Source organism: Gekko japonicus, unplaced genomic scaffold, assembly GCF_001447785.1.
Source record: "Gekko japonicus isolate JY-2015 unplaced genomic scaffold, Gekko_japonicus_V1.1 scaffold1536, whole genome shotgun sequence".
Classification (NCBI taxonomy): Eukaryota; Metazoa; Chordata; class Lepidosauria; order Squamata; family Gekkonidae; genus Gekko; species Gekko japonicus.
Window position 1 is genome coordinate 185182 of NW_015176019.1, and position 15942 is coordinate 201123.

The 15942-nt window shown below is 41.7% G+C and overlaps 1 protein-coding gene across 1 annotated transcript in view; it reads left to right on the forward strand.

Annotated features, from left to right (window-relative positions):
• Positions 1–15942, forward strand: part of SASH1 (SAM and SH3 domain containing 1) — a 286676-nt gene that overhangs the window by 132276 nt on the left and 138458 nt on the right. The window contains exon 2 of the mRNA XM_015426581.1: positions 5223–5351. Coding sequence (XP_015282067.1) covers positions 5223–5351 — 129 coding nt within the window. The remainder of the gene's footprint in view (positions 1–5222; positions 5352–15942) is intronic.

The following is a 15942-nucleotide window of genomic DNA, read 5'->3' on the forward strand; positions in this document are numbered from 1 at the left end:
TTGGAGTCTCAGAGCGGCTTACAAATTCCTTTCCCTTCCCCTCCCCACAACAGACACCCTGTGAGGTCGGTGGGGCTGAGAGAACTTTGACACAAACTGCTCTGTGCCAGAGCTTGTGACTGACCCAAGGTCACATCAGCAGGTGCAAGTGGAGGAGTGGGGGATCAAACCCAGTTCTCCCAGATTAGAGTCCGCGCACTTAACCACTACACCAAACTGACATTTCTTATATAACTTATTAAACAGTTGGTGATCATCAGGGGTCATTTAGTAGAAAAAGAGGTGCAGGCGCTCATTAGCATAACCTATTTGCATATGCCACACCCCCTGACATCACCGGAAGTGTGTCAGAAGGCAACACCCACCATTCAGGTTCCACTGGGCTGTTTTGGATTGCTAGCTAATTGGGGGGGGGATGTGCGGATTTATTTATTTAATTAATTAATTTTATTTATACCCCGCCCTCCCCGCATGCGGGCTCAGGGCGGCTTACAACCATATGGCACAAAGTGCAATAAAATACAATAAAACAGTTTAAAACAATTTATACGTGGGCCACGCCCAAGGATCCCGCGTGACTAAAACCCTCTCTCCATATTGCACTGTCCTCGCGGAGGAGGGAGAGCTTGTACCTGAATAAAACTTGGTCTTAAAGATACCACTGGACTGTTTTGGACCGGGAGGGCGGGGGGAGCTCTGCAACTTACCTAGCTGCTTCTTGATCTGTCTGAGAGCTGCTGGGAGCAGGGGGCGGGGCTTGTTGCATGTGCCCGCCCCCTGGGCTCTTTACTGCCGGAGCTCCACTCCTTTGTGCTCCTGCAGGAAATGACCCCTGGTGATCATGTAAAACAAGAAATTTAGGTTTTGACTAGTAGCTGTGTTAGTCTGTGGTAGTAGAACAAAATTTGAGTCCAGTATCACTTTAAAGAACACTAGATTTTCCGGGGTATAAGCTTATATGAAGATCTGATGAAGTGAGCTCTGACTCATAAAAGCTCATAACCTAGAAAAAGTTGTTGGTCTTTAAGGTGATACTGGACTCGAGCAGAGGAAAAGTACCACCTTTTTTAGCTTGTGTTTTTCTAGTTTGCTTTCTGTCATCTGGCTGCCTTCTGTTGTCCAAGAAGGTTTTATAGATTTGTCATTTAGCGTTATTTGGAGATGCTGCCTTATATTAAAATACATTAGCAGAAAGCGGTATATTCAGGAGGAGAAGTCCTAGAATATGCCTGGGTAACTTGGTTGAGGACTACAAATTCATAAACAATGTTGTAAAATAAGTGTTCCTGACCTGGATGGCCTAGGCCACCCTGATGTTGTCAGATCTCAGAATATAAACAGGGTCAGCCCTGGTTAGTATTTGGATGGGAGACCACCAAGGAAATCCTAGTCACTATGCAGAGACAGGCAATGGCAAACCACCTCTGTTAGTCTCTTGAGCTGAAAATGTTACACGTGGGGTTTCAAACATAAGGCCCAGGGGCTGGAACCGGCCTGTCCAGGGCTCTTATGTGGCCCGCGAGCAACTGGTGCAAGGAAGGGAACAGAAGATTGCTCGGGGGGAGTGGGCGGAGCCACTCCAATTGTGGCTTCAGCATGGTGGAACAGCCTCATCTGCAGCAGTCAAGCAGTGCGGGAGCATCTGCCCAGTGCTGCACTGCTGGCTCTTCAGTCCGCCCGTATAGGTTTTCCTTTGGACCCCCCTCCCAGCTTCTGGGACCTAGCAGTGAGGATACACCAATTTGAAGCTTACCAGCTGCTGTCCTTTATACAGTTTATATCTCTAGTACCTGGCATTATGCTTTATGGCACGCATGGCCCGGCTCAACAAAGTGACATTTATGTCAGATCCGGCCCTCGTAACAAATGAGTTCAACACTTCTGCTCTTCAGAGTCACCATAAGTCGGCTGCAACTTGATGGCAATTTACACACACTTAAAATACGTATTGAGAAACTGAAATTTTTGAACCCTGATTGCTATCCACTTTTTTCTGTGTAGCATACCTATTTCTGGAGATAGGTTAACTGAGTTCCACTGCCTGTTTGGGAACTGATGATCTGCAGGAAATCCATGATTATGATTTCCTGAGTTGCCTTGAAACTAATTGGCAGCCCCAAGATGCTGCTTTGAATATCTGGGATGTAGCAAAGGAGAGGGGTGTTTAATCCTTTGCGATTCCCTTAATGTAGTTTTTCTTCTCTCCCCAGCTGCAAAGCTGCAGTTAGCTCCATACCGGGAAAAAATACAGCTACAGCAGTTCTCCCCACCCCCAAAGCTAATTACAGTGGGGGGGGGAGAGAAGATTTAAATTGGGGAAATAGCCACAGTAAATGGGTTTATCACCCGTCTCCAACCCTATTTCCCAGATTTTCAAAGCTACCCATTGGGCTGCTAATTAATTTTAAAGAACCTGGGAGACCATAATTACAGATATGGTGTATTACATCTAGTTTTTTACCTCAAAGGGCTGTGGAGTAATTGTAATCCTAGTCCTAGATGGTCTGAAGAGTTTGGCAGGAATCTAGTAGTGAAGATCACAAAATAATTACATATCAGAACCAGAGACTACTGACTTAGCAAAGAGGCAAAATTAAGGGTAACCACTGGCCTGGATAGCCTAGGTGAACTTAATCACATCAGATCTTGGAAGCTAAGCAGGGTTGGCCCTAGTTAGTATTTGGATGGGAGACTGCCAAGGAAGTCCAGGGTTGCTACGCAGAGGCAGGCAATGGCAAACCACCTCTGGACATTTCTTGCCTTGAAAACCCCACAGGGTTGCCGTGTAAGTCAGCTGTGACTTGAGGACAAGAAAACAACAACCCAAAACAGGTCAGAGCAGGTAATATGGAGTGAAATACTGCTACAGTGAGTTTCTTGGTCAGCATCCGTGTTTAGGTGTCATTTAAATAACTACTTCTGAAATACACTCTGGCAAGTGTGGTGTGTTTCCAAGTCATGGACTAGCATATCAAAGGCGAGATGCCTAGAGATGAGAGGGATGATGGGGAAATCTCATTCTTTTGTTGTCGGTGTCCTCCGTTACTATCCTTAGAGATAGGAAGTAATGGCCCCGGTCACACGGGCAGGAAACTGCGGGGGAGAAGCGTGGCTGTTTGCCCTGGGGCAAACTACTGCGCAGTTACTCGATCAGACCTCCCGTGGAGGTCCTGTGGAGGTACCGTGGAGGTTCGATGGCAAGGACAAGCTGGCGGATGGGAGACTGCCAAGGAAGTCCAGGGTTGCTACGCAGAGGCAGGCAATGGCAAACCACCTCTGGACATTTCTTGCCTTGAAAACCCCACAGGGTTGCCGTGTAAGTCAGCTGTGACTTGAGGACAAGAAAACAACAACCCAAAACAGGTCAGAGCAGGTAATATGGAGTGAAATACTGCTACAGTGAGTTTCTTGGTCAGCATCCGTGTTTAGGTGTCATTTAAATAACTACTTCTGAAATACACTCTGGCAAGTGTGGTGTGTTTCCAAGTCATGGACTAGCATATCAAAGGCGAGATGCCTAGAGATGAGAGGGATGATGGGGAAATCTCATTCTTTTGCTGTCGGTGTCCTCAGTTACTATCCTTAGAGATAGGAAGTAATGACTTTTTTTTGAAGAAGCCTCTGTAAAGGGGAATTGCTTCAGTGGCTGCTTCCTAAAATGGCCTGAGGAAAGGATGTTCCTATTAACAGGGTCCTTGATGTCCCACATCTCTCCTATTGGTCCAGAAGTGTTCCAAGCCCATGACCTGAGCCATAACATCTATCTTTTTAAAGAGTATTTTTGGTTTATAAAAATTAATTGGGATTAGTAACTTCAGGTAATACTGGTTGTCTTAATTTAGTCTTAAGGATCCTCTTTGTCCTGAAAGAGCTTCAGTATGTTTGGTGAAGTGGTTAAGAGCCAGTTTGGTGTAGTGGTTAAGTGTGCGGACTCTAATCTGGGAGAACCGGGTTTGATTCCCCACTCCTCCACTTGCACCTGCTGATGTGACCTTGGGTCAGTCACAAGCTCTGGCACAGCTGTCCTTGAAAAAGAGCATCTTAATATAAATCCAATCTCTTCTTCTTCTTCTTCTTCTTCTTTCTGTGCCTGATTTAATTTGTTGGCTACTGATAACATTGGATATGTGTTTTGCATAAGATCCATTATTTTTAAAAGTATGTGCAGCTAAGAAATATTTCTAATTATGTTACAGTTTCTGAGCACTTATAAAATGTTGACCTTTAGCAACTACAAATACAGTATAGTATTAAAACCTTCTTTAGAAAATTTTTAAAAATCACTAGAACTTCAGTTTACATTACATTGGCCCTCAATTACAGTCTTCTTTCTTTCTTTCTTTCTTTCTTTCTTTCTTTCTTTCTTTCTTTCTTTCTTTCTTTCTTTCTTTCTTTCTTTCTTTCTTCTTTCTTTCTTTCTTTCTTTCTTTCTTTCTTTCTTTCTTTCTTTCTTTCTCCTCTCATTTTCCTGAATGGTTCCCCACCACATGATCTGTGCACTGTTAAGACATTAGATTATTGTTGATAAAAGTGATAACTTGTGTCCATAAAAATATCGTACTCAGATACTTTGGAGTGTATTTTCATCATACAGTCTACAGATGCAATACTGATAGAACAGTATTTTGTTTATTTTTATTTATTTATTAATTCCATTCTTATCCTGCCCTCCTCGCGAACGGGCTCAGGGCAGCTTACATAGTCGGTATGTATGCGCCTGAAATCTTCTGTGTATTAATATGAGATTAGTATTTTCAGCTTTATTGATCTTTATAGTAGAGATTACTGTACTATATACAAACAAGTACTGAAGAGGACTGTGTGCTGCCTCTTTCAACCATTAACTGGCAAATTCTAATTAGGTGTATAATGAAAGGGCCCCCTTAAAGGTTTGGAAGAATTATTTGCATGTTAGTCAAAATTTCAAGAATGCCAGAATGGTATTAGCTTTAAGCGTAAAATATGGAATTTAAGATTGGGCATCATGGATTTAGATTAAGCATGTTTGGTTGTGACAACATGAAAGAAGGGGAAGCATTTTTGGTCTGTGGTAATAGATGAACAAGACTAATAACGTTTTTGACGTACTAAACTACATCTCTGACATTCAAAGCATTTTGAGCTGAGAAGATATTCTTTTTGTGTTATTACAATCTTTTAAAAATCTACCAACAATGGTGTAGTAATTACACTTTATTATTCCTTCTGAATCTTCCCTGTAGGATGGATCTTTGGGCAACATTGATGACTTGGCTCAACAGTATGCAGATTACTATAATACTTGCTTTACTGATGTATGTGAGAGAATGGAAGAGTTGCGCAAACGGAGAGTTTCCCAAGACCTTGATGTGGTAAGTCGATAACAAACAGTGCCCATTTTGAAATTCCATAGTCATTCTAAGAGCTCAGAAATATTGTCTTGGGTCTAGGAGCACATATTCAGGATCAGCCTTGCATTTCATTTTACTCAAAAGACATACAATTTATAAAAGTACCCTTGTAAATTGTAACAATCTTCTCATTAAATGCCATTTGCAGTGGTAGAAAAAATGTTTACTGTGACTTAGCCCAAGCTGAATGTTAAATATTAAATTATTATTGTCCAGGGGTTATTTGTCTGCTTCATCTACAAATGTCATACCCACTCTTGAGGTGTTCAGCAGCTTCCATAAACATCTTCCAGTTTGGTCTCACCTATTTGAAATAAATGATGAATGCTAAAGTCAGTCCAGTTTTACTCTATTGACATCTAAATCAGTGTCTTGTAATGATCACGTAATGACATTTGTTATACTTTCAAACTATGTGATCTTTGGCAAGATCTAAAAATTGCTGAATTTACATGTCTTAGCAGCTGGAACCACTGCTCCTAGAACAGGAGAGAGGAGAACAGGCTAAATTAATTACATTATAGACAGACTTCCCCCAGAGGAATAACTAGAGGGCTTAAACTCCCAAGAACTAAATCAGCTAATGAAAGGTGTACATGTAATAATTAGGGAGAAAAGCAGTGTTGTTGTGTGGCAAAACAGAAATAATATTTATATTAGTAAAAGTGGAAGTTTAAAATCAATCCAGTTTACATTTTTTGGTATTACCCTAGTGTGGATGGTACTTGGGAGGGGGCAAAGGGTTAGCATTATGTCTCTGCTTATCAAAGTAATAGTGCTCGTTAATGTGATCTTGTGAATGCCCCCCTAGGGATAGAGCACACAGCATGATTTAACTCTTCTAAATTGAATGTGTTAATTATTCTATGTGGCTGAGGGAAGAGACTGCACCATTGTTGTGAGTCATGGGGTTTATGACAGACCTTTAATTGTTCTTTGAGTCACTGCACTACTTGTTATTATCTGCTTATACAAATTTACTTTCAGAAATTGACACAGTATAAAATGCCAGATATGTGTATATTGATCTGGCCTTTAGCTCATCTTGGACAACCCCCCCCCCAACAACAAGAATACTGTCAAAACCTTAGATACAAGCACATAACTGACGTCTTCATAGGGAAAAGTCTGTCTACATAGATAAGAGAGACTTTTCAAAGGCCAAAAGCATGTGTGAAAGAGTCTTGTACATTGCTTCTGATGGCACAAAGTGTAAATGCACCCCAATAAGATCTATAATAGAAGCCTTGAAGTTGCACACTGTCGTTCCATACAGGGTGTAAACTAGGTAAGAAATGAATTACAAGTCTCTTATGTACTGCTTTTAGCCTGGATGGAGTTCTTTGTGAGTTGGCTGATAATGCTGGAATTATCTGATTGGTCCTGTAGTATTTGTGGAAAACCCAGAAAAATCATTGTAGAGATACGAACACTTGTGTTAGTGAGCTCTTTCTTTCTCTGTCTCCTTGTGACATTCAGTGCATACATTTCAGTCATCACTGAACTGCATTTTTTTTGTAGGAAGACACTAATGTTATTACCAGAGCCCTACCCAGCCATCTGTTCTAATGCCAAAATACAGAAAAAAATTGAATTTGGCAGGAAATGAATACTGATCTGTTAAAAAACAGGAGATGATTGTGATGGTAGTTTATTCTTTTTAATTGTGGTATGAAGATGAGTAAAACAAATCTAAGCCACCACTGGCCCCCTAATGATATCGCTCTGCCGTGTAATTGTTCTGTATGCCACAATTTGCAATACATGCTCATATTTTGTGAATCCATGATGTCCATTTACTGCATACCATGCAGAATGCTCAGAGTACTTCTAGGATTGATATTGTAATCTATGGCTTTCTAAAGCTATTTTATGCTGTAATCGAAATTTGCAGTTTACTTGCTCATTTCACTTGCTGTGTGCTGTCTGAGCCCCTCATTTGAAGAGGCAAATATGTCCAGGGTGCCTGGGATTCAGATAGGCCAAGCAGGCCTCCATAGGGGATTGCCCTCTGAAATTGACCATTCCTGCCATTCCTTCTCTGCAGCGCAGCATGGTATCCCCCAAGCCTCTATGAGGCAGTAGCGCCTTAAGCCAACAGCATCGTTTGCACAGGGGATCCAGCATGGGACATCAGCTCACACTGGCTCCCTGGGCCTAGGGACTACCACCATGACCAATCCATTAGGGAACACCCATGGCATTTGCATCTCTGCTCACTGCCATGGCAGTATGTCTCACCCCAGGGCCCCCCAAAGTGATCCAAGACAGTTCATGGGGTTGCTCTGCAGCTTTTGGGTCTGCGGTCTGTGCTTTTGGCTGGGGGATGGTGGCCTGTTATGTAGCCTTTTCTTTGCACCCATCCATTCTGTGACAGTATTATTGTCAAGATGGGCCCCCTGCCGCAGTTTCGTCTGGCAGAACCATGTGGCTTGCAAGGCATCCCCCATATGTACCCACCTCCCAGAGTCTGCAACAAACAATAACACCTGGGACAGGCACAGCAGGTAAGCTTTATTGGAGAGAACCTGGGACAACAGAGTGGTAAGGCTGGGATCACGGCGTTGATGTACAGACCCCCACTTGATCCTTTTGTGCTAGGGACACTTCCCCAATAGGTGTGGGTTGGGAAGGGATGGGGGGCTGGTTGTGTCCACGTGTTCCCAAGGCCTAGCTTCTTGTGCAGGGAGGGCACATGGTGGGGTTTTGTCTCCACGGATGAGGTGATTGCTTTGGATCGGCACCTGTGTATGGGGAAAATACATGGTGGAGCAGCTGCCGAAGGTCCTCCTTGGTAGCTTGTAGGACATTTGACAGTTGCAGACAACCTGTCTGGCACTCTGATGTCGCATGGTGGACCCGACGGGTGGTGGAAGCCAGATCATCCACAACTGATCCAGCTTTCTCCTTCAAGGGAAGGATTTGGCCATTATGTGGGATCTTTCGCCACTCTGGTTGGAGGGGCTTACCACCTACTTGTGCATTTTGTACAGGGGGAGCGCTGCCCATGGGTGGGCCACACAACCTGATAAAATAGTGCCACCTTCCACCCCCTCCCTCGGCAGAAGGCGGCCCCCATTGCACTGAACTGCCTGGCGTGCAGGGTCCATGTCCTTTTGGGGGAGCTCTCCTGGCCCCTCCGGCTGCCAGGTTCTGGAGGAAAAGATGCTATTTCCAATGCGGCTAAATGCCACTGCTGTTGGCCTGGGAGAATGGGGATTAAGGGAACAGGTTCTTTGCTTACCTGGGATCCCTGGGGTCAAACTGCTGTACCGCTGGGTTCAGAAAGTTGGGAGAGGTCAGCCACGAAGTGTGGACTTTGCTCTCTCGGTGGTGTCTTCACCCCAAGTTCTTGCCCAGCGGTGCTAGGTGCCCTGTCTGTGTTTTGTCCAGCACCAAGGTGCATGTGTGCTAGCTCTAAGTCTACACAACAGGGAGCTGTCAGACAGCATCCTGTGCTGCACACCCTTCTTCTAGAGCTGTGGGGCTACCTCCTGGAGCCATCTGTAGGGCGGAGCAGGCAGTCATTGGGCAGAGGCAGTATGGGAGGGTGTGCTGATTGGGTGCACACTTGGTCAGCATCCTGAGCTGCTTGGGTTTCTGAGGGTGTTGCTGCAGCTGAGGGGGGGGAGTGAAATGGGCTGTACCGGTGTTTTTGACGGCACAGTTTTGCGCCTGCTCTGGGGGGTGTTCCCACATTTCCACTGGAACAGGGGTTAAGAACGTAGGAACATAAGAGAAGCGAATGTTGGATCAGGCCAATGGCCCATCCAGTCCAGCACTCTGCCACACAGTGGCCAAAAATACCAGGTGCCATTGGGAGATCCACCAGTGGGGCCAAGACACTGGCCTGTAACTCTCCCTGCTCACAGCTGTGGTGCAGTTGCACCAGTGAAAGTGTGCTGTGCAGCGCATCTCCTGCCCTACACTGGCATAAATATCCCTTACGCTAGCATAAATCTAAGTTATGCCAGTGTTGGAGTCAGTCGGCTCCCTATTTTGATTCACCCTCCCCCCAGGATTGCTGTGTTAATAAATTAGTAAGATAGTATCAAACAGGAGTATAGCTATGGAACAATTTGACAGTGCAGTCCTAAACAAGAGTTACACCATTCCAAGTCTATTGGCTTCAGTGGCCAGAAGGATGTCACTGTTTAGAATTGCACTGTAAGTTTTCCAAGGAAAGTGACTAATTTAAATCACCTGAAATCTGTAGAATTTATAGAGATCAGAACCTATTTCATGATAGTCAGGAATGAATGGAATGAATAGTAATTCTGTCTTTTTCTTTGATACTGTTTTATCCTCAAACTGCAGCATACTGGCTAGTCCTCCTGACAATGACTGACAGTAATGAAAGCTTGTGACTAACACTAATTTTGGAAGGCAGCTCCTGGCAATGTCTATGCTAGTTAACGAAGCATGAGTTTATGGCTTGAGAACTCCCTTTCATTTAGACAGATGGGCCTAATTTGGCCTCAGCACAGTTGAGGAAGGTGGTCTAGAAGAAACCATGTGAATTGAATTAGTTCACATCAAAGGTGTAGAGTTATGAGTTAAACAGTTAAATAGATGTGAGCAAATGTAGGTCAGACCTGCAGCTGATTTGATAGCCTTTCCTTGGGAGAAGAAAACAGGAGAAGTGGTGTGGGGAGAAATGGCAAATTTGGGCATATTTCCGTCTCCTCTCAGTATATTTTATTTATTTATTTATTTATTTCCATTTTTATCCTGCCCTCCCCGTGGACAGGCTCAGGGCAGCTCACATTCATTATGTGTTGAACTTTTTTTATTGCTAGTTTGTCACAGTCTGTGCCTGCTATAACTTAGAATGTTTTGGTAACACAATTGGTTTTTTTGTGTGGATATGGAACTCAAAAGTGTAGCTTAATGTTTCCATTGCCAAATTATTTTTATGTATATGTAGTATAAAGACTACGTAAAAAACCCTTATGGTTGGATCTTATTGTTGTGAAGGGGCTGGTGCAAGAAAATCCTCTGTGCAGTCCCCTATGTGTTTTGAAAGATGGGGAGCACTCATAAAACAATTCACTATGCCACAGGGTTGCAGAGTGGAGGGGGAATTGGCCAAAACACTTTGCTGTTCTGCTTGATTCCCCTCCTCTCTGTAGCACTTTGTCCCATGATGAATTTTGCTTATGAGGGTTTGCAAACTTTAACAGGGTCCTTTTGGGATGTGTGTGTAGGGGGGCTGCTGTGGGAAGGACTTCTTGCACGAGGTCTTCTTATTTATTTAACCATAGGACTCAACCTATTACTGAAATTCTAGACCTCCAGGACACAGACTCAGGCCTCTAGAAATGGCTTGCAAGGGGAAAATGTAATATTAGTTTCTGTACCTTGCTCAGCAATTAATTCCTGACTCTGGCTATCAGAGCTCACTCAATCTATGTGAATCTGTGGATTTTCTGGCCTTTACTTTATGAATGCCTTTTCTTATCCTAATTTTCTGGCCTTTACTTTATGAATGCCTTTTCTTATTTGTCACAAGACTTGTCTCAAAAATATCTGAAGACTCGTGTTAAAAATGAGTGCTAATTTGAGTTGGTTGTATAAACACAAATGCTGAGAGTGAACCACCCCAGAAATATGTGGATTGATGTATATCTGTGCCTTAATGTATTTATGTAATTACAGCAAACAGACAGTGCAAACATAAATTTGTGGTTAAGTTCTTCAGTATAAATCTTGCCTTTAAGGCTGCTCACGGAAAAAAACCTCAGAAGTAAAATGTTGTGTGTGTGGGGGGGTGTCTGTCATTATTTTGTGTTTCTGAGTTATTGGTTTTCTAGAATTCTGATTCTACAAGGTACTACTATTTGACCGGCCATACTGTATTAGGGCTGCCCCATGGCAGAAGCATAAATTGCCCTCTGAAGTTTCACCAACAGAATTGTATTTATCGCCTAAGTAGACAGAAATATGGCCTCTGCAGTATTTTTTTTTAACTTTAGTCAGTGATTCCAACGATTTTGCTAGTTTATTTAAAAGCAAATTTTGATAGCTGGAATTTTGCTTAACTAATATGCTGATTGGCCTCTGAAGCAGTTTAGTGTTTTTGCCTGCGTTTTCAAATATTTGGCTTCTTTCTGTGCTTTTTGTAGTGTTTTGATAAGAATAATTAAATTCACAATAAAAAGTGAAGGGGTGGACTTGAAATGGGATGTGTTGCTGATGGAGTTGAAGTGGACTTCTCTTTAAAATTATTGATACAATCTGTGACTGTGGGAATGTAACACCAATGTTATGGCTTCTAGGTGAAATCAGAACATAATTGTTACTCCTACACTTCTAGGTTTAATCATACACGTTACCCTGCTAGCAAATAATCCTTTTAGGATAAATCATAATGACAGAATCTGAAATAGCAACGTTACATTGGTGTTACAAATTGAGATACTGGTTTGAAGGCAGGCATAGCATTATATATGGTCTATTCTAGATGCTGGTCATCTTTAAATATATAATATATAACTGAAAACGAAACACCTCGCAGGAAGATAACTTTTATGTTCCAGACTGTGCTTAAGGACATATACAGTATATGCTGACTGACGTGCAAAACTAAGCAGGGAGTTTGCTGTGCCTTAGGATGTGTCATTCTGAGATGATGAGCATTGATAGTGAAGCCAAATTAATTGACTCAAAGATGGAATAAATATTCCACATGTAGTTTTCTTTCATAGAAATCGGTGTTGAAATAAGGTAAGGCCTCTTTAAGATATTCATGCATTTCCCCCTTGTCATTTTTATGTAGCAGAGAAAGTTTACACTAATTCTAGTCATGTGACTAGTTTTAGCACATTCCGCTGGTTGAATGCCTAGTGCGGGTGGCATCCATAAATTAATTTTCCCTGTTGGGTCTCTTGAGGAAAGGAGAGAAATAAATATTTCAAATAAATCAAAATAAATTTCACAAATGGAGGCCTTAACTGTAGTCATTAGGTCCAGTGTATTTTGAAATATGAACAATGGCAGTGCTTTCAAGCAACCTAAAGGTAAAGCTTTTTTTTTTCCACATTGATGTTAAGCTAATTTATTAGTTCATCCACATAACCTTTATCTTTGAGTCTGTGGATTTGCCTACATATCTTCTCATACCAGTAGGTTAACTGGCCTTACCCTGGGCAAAAAGGAAAAAAAATCATGCCTACCATGATGTGTTCAACCGTCTGATAGAATGTTGGTTTGATATGAAACCCAAATCCTAATTCAGGGTTGGGGCCAAATTTATATGTACAGAGTATGGCTTTATGAAATCTTCTTGCCATTTTCTCCCTTCTCTCTCTAGCTGTTTGTGCTTCTGAATGGAAGATACTCAGAAAAAGAATGGGATATGGTGTGGAAGGGCTGCCATGTGTAGAAGGAATCAGTGGAAGTCATTCCCTCAGCTATTGCATGACTCCTGTTCTGTTTACAGAAAAGATTGTATAGTAATAGGAAGGCAGTTTCTGCTGATTCCCCCAACTCAGTTCACCCCACAGTTTCCATCCTGTACTGTTCTTGATGGTCCCATGGTGTGCATGCGTAGCTTTTGAGGGAACACAGGGGGATGAAGAAAGAAAAGCGGCAAAGTCCCTTCTGTGAAATTTGAATCCAGCCAAAGAGAATTTGTGCCAGTCCACTTGCGTATGAAGTGATGTACTAGCTGCCAAGACGATGTGTGTGTGTACATACACACCAACTGGTATTTCAGATGGTTTGTTTTCACTATCTGCACAAAGCAAAGCAGCCAAAAAATGTTAAGATATCCCTACAGCTCCATTCAGTAAGCAGCATGCTTAAATGTAGCAAAAATAAAAATGTAAGTGAATAAAATAGGAATTAGTTGACTTCTCCAGGCAGTAAGCCATATTTAAAAACTGACACTCTACCCCCAGACCCTTTCTTTTTTTAATAGATAATTAAATATGATACATAAAAAAGCAGAAAAGAAAAAAAATCACAGATGGAATTAAGAAAAGACATAAAAAGATAAAGAAAGAAAAAAGGGAGTATATTTCAATTTTCATCTATGACTGATTCAATGTAGTTTCTCTGTTCACGCTCTCTATAGCTATAGGAAAGATCTCTCCTTTATCCAGTTTTCCTCCTCTTAATGTTCAGAACTGTAAATCATCAGTTCATTTTTTTCTGTTTCATGCAAAAAGTCTATAAGGGGTTTCCAGTTAGCAAAAAATGTAGTTAATGTCTTTTCTCTGATCAAAGAGATAAGTTTGGCCATCTCCACAAGTTCTACCATCTTCACCAGCCATTCTTCTATTGGTAACATTGGTGATTTACCATATACAGAAGTAAAGTTCTGTGTGTTCTTTCTGTTTATCCATTAATCCCAACAAAAAACCCTCTGGTTTCAATTGTATGTTAGTCAGGGGTCATTTTGTAGAAAAAGAGGTACAGCTCATTAGCATAACTTATTTGCATAAGTGTGGCAGAAGGCAACACCCACCGCTCAGGCTGCACTGGACTGTTTTAGATTGCTAGCTATTGGGGGGGGATGTGCAGATCTGCCCTTGGCAGATCTGCCCTTGCAGAGGAGGGAGATCTTGTACCTGAATAAAACTTGGTCTTAAAGGTGCCACTGGACTGTTTTGGATTGCTAGCTATGGGGGAGGGGACACACGCAGATCTGCCCTCACAGAGGAGGGAGAGCTTGTACCTGAAGGTGGGCCGGGGGGGGGGGCTCTGCAGCTTACCTGGCTGCTTCTTGCTCCTCGTGGCCCGACTGAGGACTGCTGGGAGCAGGGGGCAGGGCTTGTTGCATGTGCCCGCCCCCTGGGCTCCTTACTGCCAGAGCTTCATTCCTGTGCACTCCCGCAGGAAATGACCCCTGATGTTAGTCTTTAAAATCTTCTGTATCCAAACTTTTTTGGCTTTAGTACATGTCCACCACAGGTGATAGAATATCCCTTCTTGCTGCCCACATTTCCAACATTTATTTGTAATATTTTAATACATTCTAGCTAATTTTTCTAGAGACGTATACCATGAATACATCATTTTATAAAAATTCTCTTTCAAACTAGTACTTAATGCAAATTTAAGGCCCTTCAACCACATATTTTGCCATTGTTCCAATTGTATGCTATATCCAAAGTTCTTGCCTCATTTTACTATAGTCTTTGACCTTTTCTTCTTCTTTCTCAAATCTCAACAGGAATTTATACTTTTTTGCAATAACATGCTCATCATTCTGTTTAAAATGCATCATAAATTGTTCAAAACCATAGGATCTCTTACCTATTTTAAATTTTTCTAACAGTTGTGCATAAAAGAACTATTGACAATTATATCCTTGTGTTATCAGGTCTTCTCTTGATTTCATTTTACAAGCTCCTTGTATAAACTCTAATATATCAAGATATGTTAACCACTTGTGTTTAGTTACCATCTCACGTCTAAAAAATGCTTCCTGTGTTTAGACCCACAAATATCTTTTCTGACAAAGCCTAGGCTTATATTTATTCCATATTCTAATAATATGATTTTTAAAATCAACATTTACTTTCTCATACCATAGATAGGCGTGCCACCTGAATCTCAAATCATGACTTTCTAGCTCCAACAATCGTTTATTTCTCAGAAAAAGGCTCCCAGACACTGTTCAAAGTTATATTTCCCCTTCCATTTATATAAGTTTTATTATGTGGTGGAAGAGAAGAAATGACTTTAAAGTGTTAACTGTATTAGTGATTTTATATCATACGATGATTTTTAGACTAATATGGCACATTTTATCCAACTGCTTCTTCTACTAGTACAGTGATCATCAATATGGTGCCTGTGGGCACCATAGTGCCTGCCAGTGGGTTTCCATTTGCTTCTTCTCCAAAGCAAAGATCCAGTCAAGGCTTTCCGCCACCTCATTGGAACAGGAAGACTCAGAAACAACTGACTTCATAGGAGGAAGATACTTGGCTTACAACTTCTTGACATTTTTTGATTTGCTGCAGTATCTCATGATAGCCATATTCTGACTATCCCTATCCCTCCATGGCAGCCATTTTGAGATGGTGCCCATTCCCAGTCCACATAATTCTAAAGTTGCTCACAGGCTCATCAAGATTGGAGACCCTGTGCTAATATATCAGGTCCCAGTTTGCAGCTGGGAGGCCTGATATCTTGAGTCATGTATTATGATTAACTATATTCTATTTCTGTGTACTCTCAGACCTCTCCTAACTATAGAACTCACCTGTAGTTTCAAAATATTACATGAAAGCAAATCTTGATGATTGTGACATTTTTAGAATCAGCTGCAGAAAATGTCAAGACAATTTAAAATGCTTACATTTTCCCAGTTATTTAGCGTTAGCATTTTCTTAAAAATTTAAATAAAATGTGTATCCATGTTTTCATCTGCATTCTGATTTCTCCTGGTAATTTAGTAAATGTGTCTGTAGTGAAGCTACAAAATATTAATCTGAGCAGTCCCATATCTTGTTTATTCTTAGAGGTATTTTTTAGGTGTTTGATGAGTTTCCAGTGAAGTAGGCCTTGAAAAAGAATGAGGTTTGATGGAGATGCACAA